The following is a 26440-nucleotide window of genomic DNA, read 5'->3' as shown; positions in this document are numbered from 1 at the left end:
TTGTTCTGTTTTATTTCTCTGGTAGCCCCCATCTCTTTCTTGTTCTGTTTTGTTTCTCTGATATTCATTATCTCTTTCTCTGTCATACCATCCTCTATTCTCATATCTGATCCTACCATCATAGTCTCTGTCGAATCTCCTATTTTCATATCTTTCTCTTCCTTCATAGTTGCCATAATAATTAGTATCCTTACCATAAAATCCTCCATGTCTATTTGTCCCATAGTTATAATTATTTCTGCCATCTCTTTCTCTTCTATCATAGCTCCTGTCATAGAAATTGTAGTGTTGTCTATGATAATTGTTCCTCCCATCACGCAAGTTTTGTTATTGTCTATGGTAGTTGTTCTTTCTGTAATTCTCATGTCTACCATATATGTTGGCATTATAATTGTCATTATTCCTGTATCCATTAGGTATGTATGGTCTGTTTTGTCTATATTCATCATTTTTACTCCTAAAATGTCTATTATTCCCCATATTGGGTCTGAGATTTGTATGTTCCTCATTAAAAGTGTGTTTTAATTCTCTTTATTTCTGATCTCTCTTGTTCCTCTGTCTCTGATATTTGTTTATTATCTCTTCTTTTGCTGAATATTCTATTATTATTCTCCGTCATATTTGTATTGATTTCTGAATTTTTCATTTCGTAATCTTCCTGGTCTCTCTCATATTTTTTCCATTGGGTATATAAGATGTCTCTATTTAAATCTTCCAACCTTGAGCTTATCTCTTTTTGTCTATCTTTATCATATCCCTCCTTTTTGTTTCTAGAATAGTCTTTTGTTTATTAATCTCTTCATTTATTTATCCTATTGTTTCTTTTCTTGCTTTAATAATTATTTTAATCAGTTTTAAAGAGGCATCTGCTAAAACTTCATACCATTCATCATTTAGATTTTGTTTAAGCTCAAAGGTACAATCCTTTTTTAGCCTTAATCCTCTTGGTACCATTTTTTCATTGAAATATTTCTCCATAAACTTTAACTCAGTTCTAATTTTTAATTCTTTTGATAAGTTTTTCAAGATTTTCTATTGAAATAGGTTGTTCTTCCTCTTTTTGTCTTAAATTCTGTTGATTTGAATCCTCTATAATCAGACCTAAATTTTCCCTTGTCTTAAACAGTTCCATTATAAATTAAAAATTATTTAGAAGTATAACTGTTCTTTTTAATAATAAGAGAATACTTAGTGTACTGGTGTCTGATAGCTGTGAGGGTTACTGTTCAGTATAGTGAGAAAAATAATCAGATAAAGGAAGGCGTGTAGAACAGTGTACCTCACTCCAGATGTAGCCTTCTTTCACTAGTGTGGTCTTCTCACAACTGACCACACCAAGGTTATGGAAAAAAGGTGTATTAGATTAGGTACACTCCTTCCTCTACCAGACTTCCTGGGCTTTCAAAAATTAGGTTTTTATTGAACAGGTTTCAGGTCTACAACATGGTCATCCTTGCATACTTTTAGTAGAATTTACTATTTTGATGTTTTTACTTCTTCAGTAGCAACCTTTGTGCCTGACTTTTTTCACAATATTTTGTCCCGCCTAACATTACCCGTGGACGCCACAGATTGGGTATTAGTTCCAATGCATAATGGATTGTGGACTCTCACCACCTTATGAAAGAAAACATTTATGAATGCTTTCCTTATAAATTAATTTCATGGTGGTGAGAGATCACGAGCCCCACCCAATTTTGTTCATATATACATTTTTACATTTTGGAGACAGCACCATTTTGCACCTCTGTTTTACCTGCTTTGTCCTTTCCTACCTTTTCTTTGCTATTTTTCTTGCTTGGCTATACGTACAACTTACATACCAGTGAGGTAGGAGGAATGAAGTACTCTAGAAAGTTTTAAGAGATCTTTACCTCCTCCTAGTGGCTAGGAAGTGCATAATGGCTTGTGGACTCTCACAACCATGAAAGAAATTAATTAGGTAAGCATGGATTTTGTTTCTCCAACATAGGTGTGTCCGGTCCACGGCGTCATCCTTACTTGTGGGATATTCTCTTCCCCAACAGGAAATGGCAAAGAGCCCAGCAAAGCTGGTCACATGATCCCTCCTAGGCTCCGCCTTCCCCAGTCATTCTCTTTGCCGTTGTACAGGCAACATCTCCACGGAGATGGCTTAGAGTTTTTTAGTGTTTAACTGTAGTTTTTATTATTCAATCAAGAGTTTGTTATTTTAAAATAGTGCTGGTATGTACTATTTACTCTGAAACAGAAAAGAGATGAAGATTTCTGTTTGTAAGAGGAAAATGATTTTAGCAACCGTTACTAAAATCGATGGCTGTTCCACACAGGACTGTTGAGAGGAATTAACTTCAGTTGGGGGAACAGTGAGCAGACTTTTGCTGCTTGAGGTATGACACATTCTAACAAGACGATGTAATGCTGGAAGCTGTCATTTTCCCTATGGGATCCGGTAAGCCATTTTATTACAGACAGTAAATAAGGGCTTCACAAGGGCTTTTTAAGACTGTAGACATTTTCTGGGCTAAATCGATTTATATATAAACATATTTTATACTCCATAGCCTTGAGGAATTATTTTAATCTTGGGAATTTTGTAAAATAACCGGCAGGCACTGTATTGGACACCTTATTCTCTAGGGGCTTTCCCTAATCATAGGCAGAGTCTCATTTTCGCGCCTGTATTGCGCACTTGTTTTTGAGAAGCATGACATGCAGATGCATGTGTGAGGAGCTCTGATACATAGAAAAGACTTTCTGAAGGCGTCATTTGGTATCGTATTCCCCCTTTGGGCTTGGTTGGGTCTCAGCAAAGCAGATACCAGGGACTGTAAAGGGGTTAAATATAAAAACGGCTCCGGTTCCGTTATTTTAAGGGTTAAAGCTTCCAAATTTGGTGTGCAATACTTTTAAGGCTTTAAGACACTGTGGTGAAATTTTGGTGAATTTTGAACAATTCCTTCATACTTTTTCGCAATTGCAGTAATAAAGTGTGTTCAGTTTAAAATTTAAAGTGACAGTAACGGTTTTATTTTAAAACGTTTTTTGTACTTTGTTATCAAGTTTATGCCTGTTTAACATGTCTGAACTGCCAGATAGACTGTGTTCTGAATGTGGGGAAGCCAAGGTCCCTTCTCATTTAAATAGATGTGATTTATGTGACACAAAATTTAGAGAAAATGATGCCCAAGATGATTCCTCAAGTGAGGGGAGTAAGCATGGTACTGCATCATCCCCTCCTTCGTCTACACCAGTCTTGCCCACACAAGAGGCCCCTAGTACATCTAGCGCGCCAATACTCCTTACTATGCAACAATTAACGGCTGTAATGGATAATTCTATCAAAAACATTTTAGCCAAAATGCCCACTTATCAGCGAAAGCGCGACTGCTCTGTTTTAGAAAATACTGAAGAGCATGAGGACGCTGATGATATTGTTTCTGAAAGGCCCCTACACCAGTCTGAGGGGGCCAGGGAGGTTTTGTCTGAGGGAGAAATTTCAGATTCAGGGAAAATTTCTCAACAAGCTGAACCTGATGTGATTACATTTAAATTTAAGTTGGAACATCTCCGCGCTCTGCTTAAGGAGGTGTTATCCACTCTGGATGATTGTGAGAATTTGGTCATCCCAGAGAAACTATGTAAAATGGACAAGTTCCTAGAGGTCCCGGGGCCCCCCCGAAGCTTTTCCTATACCCAAGCGGGTGGCGGACATTGTAAATAAAGAATGGGAAAGGCCCGGTATACCTTTCGTCCCTCCCCCCATATTTAAAAAATTGTTTCCTATGGTCGACCCCAGAAAGGACTTATGGCAGACAGTCCCCCAAGGTCGAGGGGGCGGTTTCTACTCTAAACAAACGCACCACTATACCCATAGAAGATAGTTGTGCTTTCAAAGATGCTATGGATAAAAAATTAGAAGGTTTGCTTAAAAAGATGTTTGTTCAGCAAGGTTACCTTCTACAACCAATTTCATGCATTGTCCCTGTCACTACAGCCGCGTGTTTCTGGTTCGATGAGCTAGAAAAGGCGATCACTAGTAATTCTCCTTCTTATGAGGAGATTATGGACAGAATCCGTGCTCTCAAATTGGCTAATTCTTTCACCCTAGACGCCACTTTGCAATTGGCTAGGTTAGCGGCGAAAAATTCTGGGTTTGCTATTGTGGCGCGCAGAGCGCTTTGGTTAAAATCTTGGTCAGCGGATGCGTCTTCCAAGAACAAATTGCTTAACATTCCTTTCAAGGGGAAAACGCTGTTTGGCCCTGACTTGAAAGAGATTATCTCTGATATCACTGGGGGCAAGGGCCACGCCCTTCCTCAGGATAGGTCTTTCAAGGCCAAAAATAAACCTAATTTTCGTCCCTTTCGCAGAAACGGACCAGCCCCAAGTGCTACGTCCTCTAAGCAAGAGGGTAATACTTCTCAAGCCAAGCCAGCCTGGAGACCAATGCAAGGCTGGAACAAGGGGAAGCAGGCCAAGAAACCTGCCACTGCTACCAAGACAGCATGAGATGTTGGCCCCCGATCCGGGACCGGATCTGGTGGGGGGCAGACTCTCTCTCTTCGCTCAGGCTTGGGCAAGAGATGTTCTGGATCCTTGGGCGCTAGAAATAGTCTCCCAAGGTTATCTTCTGGAATTCAAAGGGCTTCCCCCAAGGGGGAGGTTCCACAGGTCTCAATTGTCTTCAGACCGCATAAAAAAACAGGCATTCTTACATTGTGTAGAAGACCTGTTAAAAATGGGAGTGATTCATCCTGTTCCATTAGGAGAACAAGGGATGGGGTTCTACTCCAATCTGTTCGTAGTTCCCAAAAAGAGGGAACGTTCAGACCAATCTTAGATCTCAAGATCCTAAACAAGTTTCTCAAGGTTCCATCGTTCAAAATGGAAACCATTCGAACAATTCTTCCTTCCATCCAGGAAGGTCAATTCATGACCACGGTGGATTTAAAGGATGCGTATCTACATATTCCTATCCACAGGGAACATCATCGGTTCCTAAGGTTCGCATTCCTGGACAAGCATTACCAGTTCGTGGCACTTCCGTTCGGATTAGCCACTGCTCCAAGGATTTTCACAAAGGTACTAGGGTCCCTTCTAGCGGTGCTAAGACCAAGGGGCATTGCAGTAGTACCTTACTTGGACGACATTCTGATTCAAGCGTCGTCCCTTCCTCTAGCAAAGGCTCACACGGACATTGTCCTGGCCTTTCTCAGATCTCACGGGTGGAAAGTGAACGTAGAAAAGAGTTCTCTATCTCCGTCAACGAGGGTTCCCTTCTTGGGAACAATAATAGACTCCTTAGAAATGAGGATTTTTCTGACAGAGGCCAGAAAAACAAAACTTCTAAACTCTTGTCAAATACTTCATTCCGTTCCTCTTCCTTCCATAGCGCAGTGCATGGAAGTAATAGGTTTGATGGTAGCGGCAATGGACATAGTTCCTTTTGCGCGCATTCATCTAAGACCATTACAACTGTGCATGCTCAGTCAGTGGAATGGGGACTATACAGACTTGTCTCCGACGATACAAGTAAATCAGAGGACCAGAGATTCACTCCGTTGGTGGCTGTCCCTGGACAATCTGTCACAGGGGATGAGCTTCCGCAGACCAGAGTGGGTCATTGTCACGACCGACGCCAGTCTGATGGGCTGGGGCGCGGTCTGGGGACCCCTGAAAGCTCAGGGTCTTTGGTCTCGGGAAGAATCTCTTCTACCGATAAATATTCTGGAACTGAGAGCGATACTCAATGCTCTCAAGGCTTGGCCTCAGCTAGCAAAGGCCAAGTTCATACGGTTTCAATCAGACAACATGACGACTGTTGCGTACATCAACCATCAGGGGGGAACAAGGGGTTCCCTGGCGATGGAAGAAGTGACCAAAATCATTCAATGGGCGGAGACTCACTCCTGCCACTTGTCTGCAATCCACATCCCAGGAGTGGAAAATTGGGAAGCGGATTTTCTGAGTCGTCAGACATTACATCCGGGGGAGTGGGAACTCCATCCGGAAATCTTTGCCCACATTACTCAACTGTGGGGCATTCCAGACATGGATCTGATGGCCTCTCGTCAGAACTTCAAGGTTCCTTGCTACGGGTCCAGATCCAGGGATCCCAAGGCGACTCTAGTAGATGCACTAGTAGCACCTTGGACCTTCAAACTAGCTTATGTATTCCCGCCGTTTCCTCTCATCCCCAGGCTGGTAGCCAGGATCAATCAGGAGAGGGCATCGGTGATCTTGATAGCTCCTGCGTGGCCACGCAGGACTTGGTATGCAGACCTGGTGAATATGTCATCGGCTCCACCATGGAAGCTACCTTTGAGACGAGACCTTCTTGTTCAGGGTCCGTTCGAACATCCGAATCTGGTTTCACTCCAACTGACTGCTTGGAGATTGAACGCTTGATCTTATCAAAGCGAGGGTTCTCAGATTCTGTTATTGATACTCTTGTTCAGGCCAGAAAGCCTGTAACTAGAAAAATTTACCACAAAATATGGAAAAAATATATCTGTTGGTGTGAATCTAAAGGATTCCCTTGGGACAAGGTAAAAATTCCTAAGATTCTATCCTTTCTTCAAGAAGGATTGGAGAAAGGATTATCTGCAAGTTCCTTGAAGGGACAGATTTTTGCCTTGTCTGTGTTACTTCACAAAAAGCTGGCAGCTGTGCCAGATGTTCAAGCCTTTGTTCAGGCTCTGGTTAGAATCAAGCCTGTTTACAAGCCTTTGACTCCTCCTTGGAGTCTCAATTTAGTTCTTTCAGTTCTTCAGGGGGTTCCGTTTGAACCCTTACATTCCGTTGATATTAAGTTATTATCTTGGAAAGTTTTGTTTTTGGTTGCAATTTCTTCTGCTAGAAGAGTTTCAGAATTATCTGCTCTGCAGTGTTCTCCTCCTTATCTGGTGTTCCATGCAGATAAGGTGGTTTTACGTACTAAACCTGGTTTTCTTCCGAAAGTTGTTTCTAACAAAAACATTAACCAGGAGATAGTCGTGCCTTCTTTGTGTCCGAATCCAGTTTCAAAGAAGGAACGTTTGTTGCACAATTTGGATGTTGTTCGCGCTCTAAAATTCTATTTAGATGCTACAAAGGATTTTAGACAAACATCTTCCTTGTTTGTTGTTTATTCTGGTAAAAGGAGAGGTCAAAAAGCAACTTCTACCTCTCTCTCTTTTTGGATTAAAAGCATCATCAGATTGGCTTATGAGACTGCCGGACGGCAGCCTCCTGAAAGAATCACAGCTCATTCCACTAGGGCTGTGGCTTCCACATGGGCCTTCAAGAACGAGGCTTCTGTTGATCAGATATGTAAGGCAGCGACTTGGTCTTCACTGCACACTTTTACCAAATTTTACAAGTTTGATACTTTTGCTTCTTCTGAGGCTATTTTTGGGAGAAAGGTTTTGCAAGCCGTGGTGCCTTCCATTTAGGTGACCTGATTTGCTCCCTCCCTTCATCCGTGTCCTAAAGCTTTGGTATTGGTTCCCACAAGTAAGGATGACGCCGTGGACCGGACACACCTATGTTGGAGAAAACAGAATTTATGTTTACCTGATAAATTACTTTCTCCAACGGTGTGTCCGGTCCACGGCCCGCCCTGGTTTTTTAATCAGGTCTGATAATTTATTTTCTTTAACTACAGTCACCACGGTATCATATGATTTCTCCTGTGCAAATATTCCTCCTTTACGTCGGTCGAATGACTGGGGAAGGCGGAGCCTAGGAGGGATCATGTGACCAGCTTTGCTGGGCTCTTTGCCATTTCCTGTTGGGGAAGAGAATATCCCACAAGTAAGGATGACGCCGTGGACCGGACACACCGTTGGAGAAAGTAATTTATCAGGTAAACATAAATTCTGTTTTTTATAAAATTAAAAATCTTTCTATGTACAAAATTGCCATATTTTCTAAATCAGAATGTATGAAAAAGCTAAATAGTTTACATGTATGAAAAGTACAATAAAAAATATAAAACCAGTTTCTTTGTAATTCTCATATATCATTTGGTTTTTTTTTTAGATAAAGGTCATTGCTGCTGCCAAGACCTCAAAACACGAGTAAGTAAATAACTTTAAAGGGCATGAAACACAATTTGTGATTCTGACAGAACATAACAGTTTACAAAAGTTACCAATTTACTTCTATTATCAAATTTACCTTGTTCTGGGTATCTAGGTAGGCATCTGGAGCACTAAATGACAGGAAATATGGCTGCCATCTAGTGCTCTTGCCAATGGATAACATCCTTGCAAAACAGCTGCCATATAGTACTCAAGATATATTCGTGCTCCTGAGCTTTACATCCCTGCATTTCAACAAAAGACACCAAGTGAACAAAGAAAAATGATAATAGAAGTAAATTAGAAAGTTGTTTAAAATAACTTGCTCTAAGGGACATGAAAGTGAAAATGAAATGAACAGTTTATGGTTTAGAGAAATGGCTTGCAGTTTTTAATTTACTTCCATTACCAAAAGTACTTAATTCTCGTAATTTTGTGGGAAAACATATACCCTAGGTTGGCTCAGGAACAACATTGCACTACTGAAGGTTAGCTGCCAATTGGTGGCCACACACATATGCCTCTTGTTATTGGCTCTCTGGATGTGTTCAGCTAGCTCGCAGTAGTTTATTTCTGCATTGGAGCTTTCTTTAAACTAATCTTTAACTTTGCAGGGATTAAACAATTATATGCAAGCAGTAGTGTGCAATAGCCCATTAGAGCATTTACGTTTTACTCTCCCTTTATAGAACAGAATTGTCCTGGGTATTCAAACCACACACCACTGATTAATTGTTACCATTTTCGAGTTTTGTGAGATTCTTAAAGCTATGAATTCAAAGAAAATGAAAAAGTTAAATGATCTGCCATGCAAATATAATAGTGTGTTTTAAAAAAATGTTGTTGTTTTTTAAAAAGGAGTAAGTAATACAAAAAATCTTGCTTTGCTACAGTTGAAGGATATCTATAGTCCTTACAAGGAGCGTGAACCTAAAACTCAATTAAAAGCAATTAATTCACTTCCACATGTAAAAATTATGAACTTAAAAATGTCCCTATTATGTGCATCAAACATCTTATTTACTCTTTAAATTAACCATGGACAAGTATATTTGTGACTAAATTGCACAGGCTTTTTGGCATAATCCAGTGCTGAAGCTCTTCAGATTTCACAAAAAAAGAGGAGACAAAAATGCAGACTGTTTTGGGTAAACAGCCTTTAGTCAGGTCCTGAACATAATGTACAAACATTCCATTCAAAACGAAACACAGGGACAATATACCTAGGGTTTACTCAATATCTATATAGAACATAATAAGAAAAACCTATAGTGACACCTAGTGATAACTATAACAACTATTCTTAAAAAAGAGTTGTCAAGCACTGATGTTAGATAAGGTCTGACTCTCAATTTTCATTCCTATCCATTCCAAAGCTGTTCAGTGGGTTTGAGGTCAGGGCTATGTGCAATTCACTCGACTTTCTCCTCACCAAACTCATCCTTTTGCTGGAACAGGAATGGACCTTCCCCAAACTATTCACACAAAGTTGGAAGCATTAAGTTGGCTAAAATTTATTTTTATCCTGTAGCATCAACATGACCCTTTACTCAAACTAAAGGAGGTAGGCCAAAGCCTGCGTCCACCAATGTTTATAGTAGGCACTATGCATTTTGGTAGGAAGCATTCTCCTGGCATCTGCCACAGTCAAATTATTCAGATTGCCAGATAGTAAAGTGTGATTTGTCACTCCAGAGAACACAGTTCCAGTGGTGACGTGCTTTACACCACTCCAACTGATGCGCTTGTGTACAGCTACTCGATTATTTAAACCTCTTTTTATGGAGCTCCCAATTCATCATTCTTGATCTGATGTTGCTACCAGAAGCAACTTGGAACTGTAGTGAGTGATGCAACAAATACGTGACTTTTTTTATACGCTTCAGCAATTGGTGGTCCCACTTTGTTGAGTCTGTTATTTTGTGGCTGCGCAGCTGTTGCTCCTAGGTGTTTCAACTTCACAGTAGTAGCACTTACGGTTGATAGGGACAGATCAAGTAGGGCATAAATTTAATTAACTGACGTAGCATATTCAGTATGACCCATTGTACTGCCATATATATGTGTACACAACAATTAGGTGGTAGAATTCCTCAGTCACTGTCTTCCAAATCTAACGGCCTCTCATTTAAACCACAAGGTTTCTTTCTATTGCCACAGATCCCCAGGCGATCCTGGAGGGTGTTTTAGTGGTGACTTTCTAATTCAAGCTGATTGTCCACATTTTTTGTTGCTACCATAGTGATAGCCAAAATCAAGTAGTACGAGATGGCAGTGATTTTAACTGCTCTGTTTTTACAGAACTTGGTATGTGGACCTAGGTCAGATGTCCTCTTACCAGCCATGATGTCTTCCTTTCAGGAGAGACTTTCTATCTCAGGGTCCTTTCTTTTATCAAGATCTTCAAACTAGCTTTGATGTCCTGGTGATTGAATCCATCATTTTTGTCGAAAGAAGTTTGTCTGAAAGTTGGTCAGGTCTAAAGAACATATCTGGCCGTTTGAAGTCTTAGAAATCTGGGTTTTTCTATGAAGGTCTGGAGAGAGGTTTATTTGCCACATATTTTGGGTCAGATTTCTTTCTGGCCTGTGCTGTTTCATAGGAAGTTTGCTAAACTTCCAGATATACAGACTTTTGTCTAGGCTCTAATCTGTATCAAACATAGTATTTCTTTCCTAAGATATGGAGAGTCCACAACGTCATCAATTACTAGTGAGAATATCACTCCTGGCCAGCAGGAGGAGGCAAAGAGCACCACAGCAAAGCTGTTAAGTGTCACTCCCCTACCCATAATCCCCAGGCATTCTCTTTGCCTCTGTCAATGGAGGAGGTGAAGTTTTGGTGTTTGAAGAAAATTGGATTTCTTTGCTACAAGCAAGATTTTTGGGTCTAGTCGTAGTCCACGTTAATCTCTTCAGTAGGGTAGTGGTGGCTTTAAAGCAGTTAGAAAGTTGTGAGGTAGTTTTTGCTTGGTTTTCTAACATATTTGCTGCCCATGGTATAGAAAGCCAGAGTAGTATTACTCTGTCCTTTCTTTTTCTACAGGTCTCTGTAAGGAGTATATGTCCTTTTATGCCTTGTGAGCTGTCTTCCTACCAGACGGCTTAATTGCAGGTAAGTGCTTTTGTCTTCTAGGTAATATAGACTGGCAATGCAGACAATCTTTTAATTACTGCAATAATTTCTGGGACATGTTTAATCCTGTAGGCAGGATTAATTTGCCAGTAAGCAGGCACATTTGCATGTGGAGACAAGGGGTAATCTTCCCTTACCTAAGGGATTATTTCTCAGTGGCTTGTAAATTATTTATTTATTTATTTAAATCAATAGATTCATTTGTACGTTTGGAAAAATTGGGGCTTTATGTTAATGTGTGCTTTTTGACACTGTTGCGACCGGTAGTCGCTTTTTAAATTTCTTAAGCAGTTTCTGACCAGGAGCCATTTTTACTTTGAGTAGGCAGTGTTTCTACGATTCGAAGTAGGCAAGGCGGTTGTTAGGCTGTTTATTATAGCGCGCTTTTAGCAAATGCACAATTCTGGTCTGGCCGGTCATGTGACCCTCAGTCTCTTCCGTTTTTGAGCTGAGTGGCGTCACTGTTCCTTGCTTGTTCGCATTGGCTGAAGTGAAGTCGATTGCGAGTAGTCTCCTTCACACATTGTTTTCAGGATTGCGGTAGGCACCCCAGTCTGGAGTTAAAAAAACAGACTCCTTTCAAATTGACAGTAGTCATTTTGTCTTTCTAAAAAAAAATTGGGGGGGGGGGGGAGATTTTTCTTAAGCTATGGGCATGGATAATCATACTGTTTCCTTTAATAAGTGTTTATTATGTCTAGAGGCCCAAATTGTTTCACCTATGCAATTTTGTTCTGATTGTTTATAAGACGTTAAAGTGTAAAAATAAGATTTTTCCTGCTGAGCCAAATGTCTCTCAGGCTGATGCTGTTCAGGCAACGCCACAGCTTTCTCCTTTAATGTCACAAGCCTCAATGGTGTCACATGCATTGCTCTCCAGTTCCTCTCAGCATCCTGGAGGAGTTTATTTGCCCACAGAAATTGCTGCTCAGGTATCTTCTGCATTATCTGCGGTATTTTCTGCTTTTCTTATTCTAAAGGGAAAACGCAAGAGGAAAATTAGAGATTCAGATAGTAAGGTTTCTGTTCCAACCACTGCTACACAGGTTGCTCTCATAAGTCTGATGAGGAGGATACGTCGGTAGCCTCTGAGGGTGAGATCGCAGATTAGGACAGTATAATTCCTTTATCTGATGCTGAAGAAGTAAACTTCAGATTTAAGCCTGAACACCTTCGATACTGTTAAAGGAGGTATTGGCTGCTTTGGACGACTCGACTATTCCTGTTCTGGTCAACCCTAAGAAATCTAGTAAACTTAATAAATACTATGATGTTCCTTCCCCTACGGAGGTGTTTCCTGTTCCAGACCGTGCAACAGAGATTATTTCTCAGTATTGGGAGAGGCCAGGGATACCTTTCTCTCCATCTCCGTCTTTAAATGATGTTTCCTGTCGCTGACTCCATTAAAGACTTATGGCGCACAGTGTCTAAAGTAGAAAGGGCCATTTCTACTCTTGCTAAGAGAACTACGATCCCTATAGAGGATAGCTGCTCTGTTAAGGATCCCATGGAAAAAGAGCTGGAGGCTTATCTAAAGAAGATATATATTCATCAAAGTCTTAAATGGCAACCTGCAGTTTGTATTGCCACTGTGTCAAGTGCGGCATCTTATTGGTGCAACGCCTTGTCCGATTCGATTTTGGTAGAGACTCCTTTGGAGGAGATTAAAACAAAGACAGGATTAAGGCTCTCAAACTAGCCAATTCTTTATTTCTGATGCTACCATGCAAGTTATCAAACTGGGAGCCCAGATATCTGGCTTCTCTGTCCTAGCCTGCAGGGCGTTGTGACTAAAATCTTGGTCAGCTGATGTAACCTCTAAGTCTAAGCTTCTGGCACTTCCTTACGAGGGTAAGACCTTGCTTGGACCTGGTCTGGCAGAAATAATTTCTGATATTACGGGTGGAAAAGGATCTTTTCTACCACAAGACAAGAAGAATAGACCTAAAGGACGTCAGAGCAATTCCTTTCGTTCCTTTTGTAACTTCAAATGAAAGTATTCCTCTTCCAAGCAGGAACAGTCCATGTCTTCTTGGAAACCCAATCAGTTGTGGAACAAGGGGAAGCAATCAAAGAAACCCGCAGCTGAGTCTAGATCAGCATGAAGGGTTTGCCCCCGATCCGGGATCAGATCACGTGGGGGGCAGCATTTCTCTTTTTTATCAAGCATGGATACGAGATATCCCAGATCCCTGGGCTGTGGACATAGTATCTCAGGGTTACAAAATAGAATTCAAAACTTTTCCTCCCAGGGGCAGGTTCCACCTCTCAAGATTATCTGCAGACCAGATAAAAAGAGAGAGGCATTCTTGAATTGCGTTCAGGACCTTTCTTCCCTGGGAGTGATAGTTCCAGTAAGGGAACAGGGTCTAGGATTCTATTCAAATCTGTTTGTGGTTCCAAAAAAGAGCGAACTTTTCGTCCTATTCTAGACCTAAAGTGTTTCAACAAGTTTCTCAGGGTACCATTCTTCAAAATGGAAACCATTCGATCCATTTTTCCTTTGGTCCAAAAGGGTCAGTTCATGACGACCAAAGACCTAAAGGATGCATATCTTCATGTTCCCATCCACAAGTTCCTGAGATTCACCTTTCTAGACTAACACTTTCAGTTTGTGGCTCTTCCGTTTGGCCTTGCCACAGCTCCCAGTATTTTATCAAAGGTTCTGGGGGCTCTCTTGGCAGTGATCAGGTCTCGGGGAATTGCAGTAGCGCCCTACCTGAACGACATATTGGTTCAGGAGCCATCTTTTAAACAAGCAGACTCTCATACAGAGATCTTGTTGTCTTTTCTATGTCCCCACGGATGGAAAGTGAATCTGGAAAAGAGTTTCCTTGTTCCAGCTACAAGGGTAATTTTCTTAGGGATCCTAATAGATTCCCTATCTATGAAAATATTTTTAATAGAGGTCAGAAAATCCAAAATTCTTTCCTCTTGCCTCTCTCTGCAGCCTACTGTTCGGCCATCAGTGGCTCTGATGGTCGCTTTCATGGACATCGTTCCCTTTGCTCGATTCCATTTGAGAGCTCTGCAGTTCTGCATGCTCAGACAATGGAACGAAGACCATTCGGATCTGTCTTAGAGGATAGATCTAGATCAGTTGACAAGAGACTCTCTCAGGATCATCTGTCTCAGGGCACATGCTTCTGGAGACCTTCCTAAGTGATTATGACCACGGACGCCAGCCGGCTGGGCTGGGGAGCAGTCTGGTACTCGTTAAAGGCGCAGGGCCTATGGACTCGGGAGGAGCCTGCTCTCCCCATAAACATCTTGGAGTTGAGAGCGATTTACAATGCTCTGATGGCTTGGCCTCAGTTGTCTTTAGCCCGGTTTATCAGGTTCCAGTTAGACATCACCTCAGTGGCTTACATCAACCACCAGGGAGGAACTGGAGGTTCCTTAGCCATGAAGGAGGTGGCACGGATTATTCAGTGGGCGGAAGCTCACAATTGCTGTCTATCTGCCATCCACATTCCAGGAGTGGACATCTGGGAAGCAGATTTCCTAAGCAGACAGACATTTCATCCCGGGTTCAAGGCTCTCCACCTGCAGGTGTTCTCCAGATTAACCCTAAAATGGGGGTGCCGTAGTTGGATTTGATGGTGTCTCGGCAGAACACCAAGCTTCCAAGGTACGGTTCAAGGTCAAGAGATCCGCAGGCCGCCCTTATACGCTTTGGTGGTTCCTTGGGATTTCAGTCTAGCATATCTGTTTCCTCAATTTGCTCTCCTTCCAGGAGTCATTGCTTGTATCAAACAGGAGAGAGCATTGGTAATTCTAATATCTCCTGCATGGCCTCGCAGGATATGGTATGCAGACCTAGTGAAGATGTCATCTCTTCTACCTTGGAGGTTGCCTCTGAGGAAGGACCTTCTAACTCAGGGTCCATTCCTTCATCCAAATCTCGTTTCTCTAAAGCTGACTGCTTGCAGATTGAACGCTTAGTTCTGTCTAAGCGTGGTTTTTTTGAGTCGGTCATTTAGAACATGATTTAGGCTTGCAAGCCTGTTACTAGAAATATTTACCATAAGGTATGGTGTAAATACCTTTATTGGTGTGAATCCAAAGGCTTCTCTTGGAGTAGGGTCAGGATTCCTAGGATTTTGTCCTTTCTCCAGGAATGTCTGGAGAAGGGATTGTCAGTCAGTTCTCTGAAGGGTCAGATTTCTGCATCATCTATTTTGTTACACAAGCGTATGGCGGATGTGCCAGATGTTCTCTCTTTTTGTCAGGCCCTGGTGAGATTCAGACCTGTGTTTAAGTCTGTTGCTACTCCTTGGAGCCTTAACCTTGTTCTTAAAGTTTTGCAGCAGGCTCCATTTGAGCCATTGCATTCCATAGATATTAAATTGTTTTCTTTAAAGTTTTGTTTCTTATTGCTATCTCTTCTGCTCGGAGAGTCTCTGAACTCTCGGCTTTGCAGTGTGATTCGCCTTACCTTATCTTTCATGCTCATAATGCGGTTCTCCGTACTAAGTTGGGTTTTCTTCCTAAAGTGGTTTCAGATAGAAATATTAATCAGGAAATTGTTGTTCCTTCTCTATGTCCTAATCCTTCTTATAAGGAAAGTTTGATGCACAACTTGGATGTTGTGCGTGCTCTAAAATTCTACCTACAGGCGACTAAGGATTTTCACCAGTCCTGTTTGTTTCTCTGGAAAGCGTAAAGGTCAGAACGCTACTGCTACTTTTCTTTTCCTCTGGTTGAGAAGTATAATTCGTTTTGCTTATGAGACTGCTGGTCAGCAGCCTCCTGAGAGAATTGCAGCTCATTCCACGAGGGCTGTCTCCTCTTCTTGGACTTTCAAAAATGAAGCTTCTGTGGAACAGATTTACAAGGCTGCAACTTGGTCCTCTCTGCATACTTTTTCCAAATTTTGGGAGAAAGGTTCTTCAAGCGGGGGGGTGCCTTCTGTCTAGGTCTGCCTGTCTTGTTCTCCCTCCCTAGTCATCTGTGTTTTCTAGCTTGGGTATTGGTTCCCACTAGTAATTGATGACGTTGTGGACTCACCATATCTTAGGAAAGAAAACAAAATTTTTGCTTACCTGATCAATTTATTTATTTCCGGATATGGAGAGTCCACGACCCCATCCTTAATTTAAGCCAGTTATATTTGACTATACCTCAGGCACCTCTACACCTTTGTGTTATTCCTTTTTTCCTTTTGATCAAATAACTGGGGATTATGGGTAGGGGAGTGACACTTAACAGCTTTGCTGTGGTGCTCTTTGCCTCCTCCTGCTGGCCAGGAGTGATATTCCCAATAGTCATTGAGGACGTTGTGAACTCTCCATATCGGGAAAGCAATAATTTATCAGGTAAGCATCAATTTTTTTTTTTACCTGCAATTCTGCTTGGTGTCTATATTGGGTCCTGAGGGTGCTGCTATTTCATCAGCTTGCTGTGTGTCTGAGCTTTCAGCTCTGTTATATGTAAGCTACACAGTCTTTTAGACTTCTACTGGTAAATTCTCTGGACCCTGCAAGGGTCACAAAGCTACAGCTACTATTTTAGCAACCTGTCTTAAAGGGACACTGTATCCAAATTTTTTCTTTCGTAATTCAGATTGAGCATGACATTTTAAGCAACTTTCTAATTTACTCCTTTAATCAAATTTTCTTCATTCTCTTGGTATCTTTATTTGAAATACAAAAATGTAAGTTTAGATCCCGGACCATTTTTGTTGAACAACCTGGGTTGTCCTTGCTGATTGGATGATAAATTCATTCACCAATAAAAAAGTGCTGTCCAGAGTACTGAACCCAAAACAAGCTTAGATGCCTTCTTTTTCAAATAAAGATAGCAAGAGAATGAAGAAAAAATGATAATAGGAGTAAATTAGAAAGTTGCTTAAAATTGCATGTTCTTTCTGAATTACAAAAGAAAAATTTTGGGTACAGTGTCCCTTTATGGATTTGATAAAAAATGCCCATCAGGTGGTTGGTAAGTCATTCCCTGAGCATAGTATTGCTCATTCTACTAAAACAGTGGCTGATTTCGATATGATGCTTCTCTTAACCAGATTTGTAAAGCAACTTACTTGGTCCTTTATGCATACTTTTTCTACATTCTACCATTTCAATGTTTGTGCCTCAGCAGAGCCAGCTGTTGGTATAAATGTACTTAGAGCCTAGTACCGCCCGATTTATGGTGGTCTTGTGGATTTCACAGCTTTGGTTATGGGTTCCACATGTGATGAATCGTGAATTCTTACAATAATATAGTTTGGTCTGATAGTGGAATATCCCACAAGCATTACATTATACTTGGGCCATGGACCCAAATGAGGTTCCAAATGCAGTTACTCGTCAGGGTCTGACGCTTAGAACTTATAACGCACAATTGCAGAGTGTGGATTCAAAACTACAGGCTATAACCGCTTTGCTCTCCTCACTGGTTTCTGAAAAGATCGCTGCTCCTGTTGTTACACAACCAGTACCTGCTGCTACTTCCGCAGCTCCTTCCCCAGCTTCTGGAAGTATACCCTGGATACTATTGCCTGACAAGTATGATGGTACTACTTACTGACTTTAGGGATTTCCTGAACCAGTGCAGGCTGCAGTTTCGCAATGACCCCCTCACGTTCCAGTCTCATCAGTCAAAGGTCACTTTTATTATTTGCTTACTGAAAGTCAAGGCCCTAGCCTGGGTCTCTCCTCTTCTGGAACAGAGTGCTCAACTCCTGAAGGATGCTGGTGCCTTTTTCGCACTTTGGCACTCAAGACCAGTTGGGATGGCAGTGCTCTAAAGGCGGCCTTTTCAGAGAGGTTTGCATGAATGCATCAAGGACGAGCTTACCTATCGTGATGTCCCTACTTCCCTGGATGAATTCATAGCACTTTGTATTACTCTGGACTCTCGCTTTCAGGAGAGACAAGCTGAGAGAGACAGAACTCGTAGAATCCTTCCTACTCATCCGGTCTCTAGACCATCCTCTACCCCTTCAGCACCTCCAGTTACCTCAGTAGAGGAACCCATGGATCTCTCCTCCCTCAAACCCACAGAATCTGAAAGACCGAGAAGGAGGAGATTGAGACTGTGTTTCTACTGTAGTTTTAACTCACACCAGCCAAAGAACTGTGATACCCTGCCGGGAAAAGCCAATGCTAAGAGGATAAACTGGGGTACCTCTAAGCGTGGTCACTACTAAATCCCCTCAATCTTCTCGAATCCTGGTACCTGTTACCCTCTCCTTTATTCAAAATTCTGTCCACACTCCGGCCTTTATTGATTCAGGGGCAGCTGGAAATTTTTTGGATCACCGTTTCATGATTCAAGCAGGGTTACCTCTTCTGCAGAAAAAACACTGTCTTAAAATACCTGCTCTGGATGGCACTCCCCTTGGATCAGGTTTAATCCATTTTGAATCAGCACCCCTAACCATGACTGTGGGAGTTCTTCATACCGAACAGTTGCAGTTCAATGTCATTCATTCTCCAGCACAACCAGTAATCCTTGGTCTTCCTTGGCTCTGTATACACAATCCACAGTTCGACTGGACTGAGGGGCAGTTGGTTTCCTGGGGTACAGTTACTCCATTACGCCACATCCCCATTGCCAGCCTACAGACCCCTTCAAGTCTTCCCTCAATTTACGCAGATTTTACAGATGTGTTTGAAAAGAAAGCAGCTGATGTGCTGCCACCTCAACGTCCTTACGACTGCAAGATTGACCTCTTTCCTGGAGCCCCACTTCCTAAAGGGAGGACTTAAACACTCTCCAAAGCTGAAACTAAGACCATGGAGGAGTATATTCAAGAGAACCTAGCTAAAGGTTTTATTAGCCCTTCCTCTTCTCCTGCCGGGGCTGTCTTCTTTTTTGTCAGTAAGAAGGATGGTGGGCTCAGACCCTGTATCTACTACAGAGCCCTTAACAACATCACTATCAAGAATCGCTATCCTATTCCGTTAATCATTGAACTTTGAATCACTCCAAAATGCTTGCTACTTCACTAAGTTGGATCTACGTGGGGCATATAATTTTGTCTGTATATTCCCAGGGCATGAATGGAAGGACACCTTGTAATGCCTTTTGGGCTTTGTAATGCCCCTGCTGTCTTCCAGGCATTTGTCAACGATGTCTTCCGTGACCACCTCAATCGCACTGTCATCGTCTATCTGAATGACATCCTTATTTTCTCCTCCACCCTTGAGGAGCATCATAAACATGTGAGACAGGTACTTCTTTGCCTCAGAGACAATTCCCTGGTAGCCAAACTGGAGAAATGTGAATTTGGCCAAGTTCAGATCCAGTTCCTTGTCTGTTATCTCGAAGGAGGGTTTTGCCATGGATCCTTCTAAGCTCACCGCAGTCCTGGAATGGCCTCAACCAATGTTCCCTCTAATTTTTTTTCATTGTTTGCAAAAAATGTTTTCTCTGTGCGGGTTTGATACCGCTTGTGTGTGGCATTGAGCCTAGAGACACACACACACACACACACACAAAATATACATACACACACACATATATATATATATATGTGCGTATATGTATATATATATATATATATATATACACACACACAATATATATACACACACACAGCTAAGCAATACTGATTAAATAGAGCCTCATGTAAAAGCAATATTACACAAACTACAGATATTATTGCTCAAACTGTATATCAGACACAGAGAAGCTTCAGTCTCCTGCATAGCCTCCTCAGATGCCTAGACCAGCTTGTGAGCATAATTTAACCCCATGCCTGCAAAAGGGCTACAGTGCATTGTAAAGGAATACACTGCAATCCTCTCTGGTAGCCAAGGGGTTAAATAGTGACCTGCATGTTTTGTTTTAGGTTTGCTTTTTGTTTCAAAGAATCCTGTATTGGAAAAAGAAGGAAAAAAAGTTTCTCCTGTTGCTATAATACGTTTTATGAGCATTGTACTTTTTTTTTCTAGCTCCGAATGTGTGGATTTATGCTTCACCTTCAACTTTTTAGCTGTCACAAACTGTGAAACGGCATGTGAGGAAGATCTCCAGCCCTCACCTACTTGGCTGTTTCTAGTGTGTGTCTGCTGTACGGAGGAGGGGGGCTGCACTTCTTCCTCTGAAATTCTTAATTTCATTGGAAGTGCTTATAGCTTGCTGCCCAACACCCTCCGTGTGTGAATTCTCCCGGTCTCTGACAGCGCTGTGTGATTTATGCAGACAACTGTCAGTCAGCTTAAGTCCTTCCCCCTCAGTGTAGCACAGGAAACAGATCAAGCTGTGCTACACCGGACCGGAGGGACTTTTTATTTAAACGGTCAGTAATTAAATAAAAAATAAATAAATCACTTTCACATTCTCCTGTTTTGCGCGGCTTGATGTACTGCCTGCTCTACACAGAGAGGGAAGGTGCGCTGCCGCGCACCTTAGAGGGAACATTGGCCTCAACCCACCTCATGAAAGGAACTACAGAGATTCTTGGGGTTCTCTAATTATTACCGCAAGTTTATAAAAAAAAAAACTCTCCCAAATAGTTGCTCCCCTCACTGAGTTAACTAAACGGAACAGAAGCTGCAAAAACTGGCCTCCCTAAGCCGTGGATGCCTTCTCTCACCTGAAAAAGACCTTTTGTTCTGCTCCTGTGTTCCGCCATCCTGATCCTGACCTGCAGTTCACTTAAGAGGTTGACGCCTCTGAGATTGGAGCTGAACCAGTCCTAACCCAAAGGGATCCTTTATCCTCCAAGTTGCACCCTGTAGCCTTTTTCTCCAAGCGTTTTACTCCTGCAAAGAACAACTATAACGTGGGGAATCGGGAACGCAGCCATTAGGATGGCTCTGACTGAATGGCATCATTGGCTAGAGGGTACCGATGCTCAGGATTGTGTGAAGGCCTGCACGACTAGTGCTGCCAATAAGACTCCTTGATCCTTGCCTCCTGGCTTGCTCCAACCGTTGTCCATTCCCAAACAACCTTGGACACACATAACAATGGATTTCATTGTGTACCTCCCTCCTTCTGACCATCATACGGTTATCTGGGTTGTGGTAGATCGATTTTCCAGACTGGCTCATTTTGTACCCTTAAAGAAACTGCCATCTGCCCAAAAGTTATCTCTTTTTCTGTTACATGTGGTACGACTTCATAGCATTCCCATGAATATTGTTTCCGACAGAGGTCCACAATTCATCTCTGCCTTTTGAAGAGCCTTTTGCAAGTTGATTAGAACCACCATTTCCTTGTCGTCCGGCTACCATCCTCAGACTAATGGACTGACTGAGAGAGTGAATCAAGATCTGGAAGACTATCTCAGAACTTTTGATAATTCTCTCCATACCAACTGGTCTGAGTTGTTGTCCCTAGCTGAGCTGGCAAAGAACACTCATTGGCACTCTTCTCTATGATGTTCTACATTTCAAGCCGCAGCAGGTTACCAACCTCATGTCTTTCCTCTTTCTGCTTAGTCCACAGGGGTTCCTGCTGCAGACCGACACGTTACTAACCTCAATACTCATTGGCAACGTATTCGCTCTCTAACGTTCAGCTGTCTCCAAATACAAAAGGTTTGCTGATCATCATAGAGCTTCTGTTTGTCAATTTTCCGTAGGTGACCGTGTTTGGGTCTCTACTCTACATATTCGTCTACATCAACCCAGTCACAAATTAGTGCCTAGGTTTATCGACCCCTACCAGGTCCTTAAAAGACTGTTTCCTGTTGCCTTCAAAGTGGCCTTGCCCAGAACCCTGCGCATACACCCTGTCTTCCACATCTCGTTACTTAAGCCTTATATCTTATACAGATATACTCAGCTCTGACCACCTCCTCCCCCGCTCCTGGTTCATGGTGACCCTGAGTATGAGGTTGCTAAGATCCTGGACTCCAGATACAGGCGCAGGCAACTACAGTACCTCGTACACTGGAAGGGCTACTCCGTGGCAGATCGTTCCTGCCCGTGATGTGCATGCTCCATCTTTGGTTTCCAGATTTAATGCTGCACATCCCACCAAGCCTATGTAGGGTTCTGGAGGTACCCTTTGAGAAGGGGGCTCTGTCACGCTGCTCTCTGCTCTGCTGTGGCCGTTGCCATGTACACAGGCACTCCTCCTGTTGCTAGGGATACGGCAGTGTAACTGTAGCACAGGGATGACATCAACACCGCCCGCCCGTTTCGTCTGAGAACGCTCAGAGCCGTGTTTGGTCAGATTCCAAAATCTTGAAAGAGTCTTAGCATTCTCAGACGAAACGTACGTAGAGCCCTTTTTACCCTACCGGCAGTGTCTTTTATACGTCCTGGCACCTTACATCCAGACTTTGTATAGTTCGACCGAGGTGGCTGAATCTGCTCAGGACCTAAGAATCACACTGGAAGGATTGTTTTGATTACACATGCTTTAATTGATTTTAAACGCTAGTGAGTATGTATTTTGTTACATGAACTTACTCTATATTAAATAATCTGCATTTGAGCCGGGCTGCGCCTGTGTTTCTTTGTTTCATACAGCATATCCTATGTGGTGCCCTTTTTTTTCTTTTTGTTTTTACAATTTTGTACAGTATTTTTGACCAGCTTTGAGAAGAACAGTCTGTTTATTACATATACAACCTATTTAAAGGCCTGGATATGTTAAAGGGACATGAAATCCAAAATGTATCTTTCATACATTTTTAAGCAACTTTCCTATTTACTTCTTTTAATCTAATTTGCTTAATTATCTTGGTATCATTTGTTGAAAAGCATATCTAAATAGGCTCAGGTGCTGATTGGGGTCTGCACATATATGCCTCTTGTGATTGGCTAACCAATTTGTTCAGATAATTCCCAGTAAAGCAATAAAGCAAAATTGATAATGGAAGTACATTAGAAAAATGTTTGCAATTATATGCTTTATCTAAATCATAAAATAATTTTCGTTGTGAGTCTTGTTCATAGGAGCATGCGAAGATAGAGCTGCTCAAGATTTTTAGATTTCCTGGATTATTTTATTTCTTTATTCCCTCATAAGGTAAAACTTGAAAAAGAGGAACTTAAGAGAGTACTGGCTGTGTAATGCAAATCTCCTTGCGAGAGTTGTAGTCACAGGCCTTCCACAGGTGTTGCTAGGACAGTTTCTTTAGCCTTCTCCTGCTTGGCCATGAAGATGTACTTCCTCAGAATATCCTCTACAGTTACTTATAATACAGGGTGGTGGGCTTCTATTGCACTCTTTGGCTCAATAGTTGAAGGGTAAGAGCAGTGGAGCGGGATCTTTCTTTGGGGTAAGTACCTGAATCTATTGCGTAGCCCACAGGATAACAACTAGTATATGGCTTGTACAGTCAGCCAGACACAGCAACACATGATTTAATTTCCAACCCTGACATACACCTTTTCTCTGTGAATTTTACTTTGGAGCAGGTTTATGCAAATTTCAGAGGTTTCTTCACAAGAGGGGACTTGGACTAAAGTGTTTAGCAATAGCTATTTTTATTGCTGTGTCTTGGTAGTCTGCTTATGGGGGGTTCTGAAGTGCTTTCACATTTTGGAAAATGTGTATTGCGTAGGAGCCTATATAAGAAACATCGCCTTTAAATTCCCCTGCACAAGCGGCCCCAGCTACCTTAGCGCTCCACTTGTTCACTGACCTTACTGGAGTGCTTAGGAAGTGTAGGAGCAGAGACAAGACGCCGATTGTTCTCTTATTGGTGGGGCAGGAGTGAAGTATTTTCCCGCCATAATAGGGCTTTTGGCCTGCTCCCTGCCTTCTCTTCTTGCAGCACGTGTGGTGTCCAGACTAATGTACGAGTCATTAACGCTGCAGATACCGTTGCTTCACTGGATCGTCAGCAGTGCTGGAAGGGGTAAGATCTCTATACTGGAGCAGGGGTGAAAAATATTGATCTATTATTTGCAGTGTTTATCTGTATACTTACTATTTTTTGTGCATTTTGTTCATACTTATTATTATTACACAACTCCCTTTTTACTTTCTGTGCTAATTTTTATGGTGCTTGTCATACATATATTTCAATGATACAAAAAATGAGGAAGAGTAGCGCTCCTAAAAGAAGCTAAAACTTATATAAAGGAATATTATATATATGAGGGATATCCGATAAAATCTGTATATACTGTGTGTGTATATGTGTATATATATATATATATATATATATATATATATATATATATATATATATATATATATATATATATATATATATATGTGTGTGTGTATATATATATATATATATATATATATATATGTGTATAGTTGTATGCAAAAGTTTAGGCACCCCTGACAATTTCCATGATTTTCCTTTATAAATAATTGGGTGTTTGGATCAGCGATTTCATTTTGATCTATCAAATAACTGAAGGACGCAGTAATATTTCAGCAGTGAAATTAGGTTTATTGGATTAACTGAAAATGTGCAATATGCATCAAAACAAAATTAGGTGCATAAATTTGGGCACCCTTGTCATTTTATTGATTTGAATACCTGTAACTACCTAGCACCGATTAATTGGAACACACAATTGGTTTGGTGAGTCCATTAAGCCTTAAACTTAATAGACAGGTACATCCAATCATGAGAAAAGGTATTTAAGGTGGCCAATTGCAAGTTGTTGTTCTCTTTGACTCTCCTCTGAAGAGTGGCAACATGGGGGCCTCTAAATAACTCTCAAATGACCTGAAAACAAAGATTGTTCAACATTTATGGTTTAAGGCTACAAAAAGCTATCACAGAGATTTAAGCTGTTAGTGCCCACTGTGAGGACCATAGTGAGGAAATGGAAGACCACAGGCACAGTTATTGTTAAGGCCAGAAGTGACAGGCCAAGTAAAATATCGGAGAGGCAAAGGAAGGTGAGAACTGTCAAAAACAGCCCACAGACCACCTCCAAAGACCTACAACATCATCTTGCTGCAGATGGTGTCACTGTGCATCGTTCAACAATTCAGCCCACTTTGCACAAGGAGAAGTTGTAAGGGAGAGTGATGCGGAAGAAGCCTTTTCTGCACACACGCCACAAATAGTCGCTTAAGGTATGCAAACGCACAATTGGACAAGCCAGCTTCATTTTGGAAGAAGGTGCTGTGGACTGATGAAACAAAGATTGAGTTATTTGGTCATAACAAGGGGCGTTATGCATGGCGGCAAAAGAACACAGCGTTCCAAGACAAACACTTGCTACCTACAGAAAAGTTTGGTGGATGTTCCATCATGCTGTGGGGCTGTGTGGTCAGTGCCGGTACTGGAAATCTTGTTAAATTTGAGGGTTGCATGGATACCACTCAATATCAGCAGATACTTGAAAATAATGTTGAGGAATCAGTCACAAAGTTGAAGTTACGCCGGGACTGGATATTTCAACAAGACAACGACCCAAAACACTGCTCAAAATCTACTCTGGCATTTATGCAGAGGAACAAGTACAATGTTCTGGAATGGCCATCCCTGTCCCCAGACCTGAATATCATTGAAAATCTGTGGGGTGATTTGAAGCGGGCTGTCCATGCTCGGCAAACATCAAACCTAACTGAACTGGAGATGTTTTTGCAAGGAGGAATGGTCCAAAATACCTTCATCCAGAATCCAGACACTCATTACAGGATATAGGAAGCATCTAGAGGCTGTTATTTCTGCTAAAGGAGGCTCTACTAAATATTGATGCAATATTTCTGTTGGGGTGCCCAAATTTATGCACCTGTCTAATTTCGTTTTGATGCATATTGCACATTTTCTGTTAATCTAATAAACCTCATTTCACTACTGAAATATTACTGTGTCCTTCAGTTATTTGAACCGTCCTGTGTCAAAAGCGCTATATATATACAGTATATATACATGCTATAACACCTTATGCGAAAAATACGCTATATACTATATATATATATATATATATATTTATATATATATATGCTATATCATCTAGAAGTCTTCTAAATGCGTACAGATTTACAGTCAGAAGAATGACAAAGATATAAATATAAAGAATTTGCTCTCACATCAGAAAGCAGTGTTGTTCTGTGTTTCCTGTTCTGAGTAGTATGTGGTATACACTGATTTACAGTTTGTAAATACCACAGAGTGATTGATGGTGTCCAAAAACACAAATCTGTAATAAACAGTCTTACTTGTGTCCCAAAAGGAATAGGGTAAATTAATTCCTTTGAAAAGTTCCCATATATCCTTGGGTTTGACCTATTCTGGAGCAGGATGGTTGTGGATTCAATCTCACTACTGGCAGCAATTCCAATTACTAGTGGGATAGCAGTAGGAGGCAAAGTGTCACTTCCCTTACCCATAATCCCCAGTCATTCTCTTTGCCTCTGTCAATGGAGGAAGA

The 26440-nt window shown here is 41.5% G+C and overlaps 1 protein-coding gene across 1 annotated transcript in view; it reads left to right on the top strand.

Annotated features, from left to right (window-relative positions):
* TDRD1 (tudor domain containing 1) overlaps positions 1-26440 on the top strand; it is an 881429-nt gene that overhangs the window by 837409 nt on the left and 17580 nt on the right. The window contains exon 24 of the mRNA XM_053692993.1: positions 8005-8042. Within this exon, the coding sequence (XP_053548968.1) occupies positions 8005-8042 (38 nt within the window). The remainder of the gene's footprint in view (positions 1-8004; positions 8043-26440) is intronic.

This window comes from Bombina bombina, chromosome 9 (assembly GCF_027579735.1).
Source record: "Bombina bombina isolate aBomBom1 chromosome 9, aBomBom1.pri, whole genome shotgun sequence".
Lineage (NCBI taxonomy): Eukaryota > Metazoa > Chordata > Amphibia > Anura > Bombinatoridae > Bombina > Bombina bombina.
Note: the sequence above shows the minus strand (reverse complement) of the source record. Positions and strands in the feature narration are given on the sequence as shown.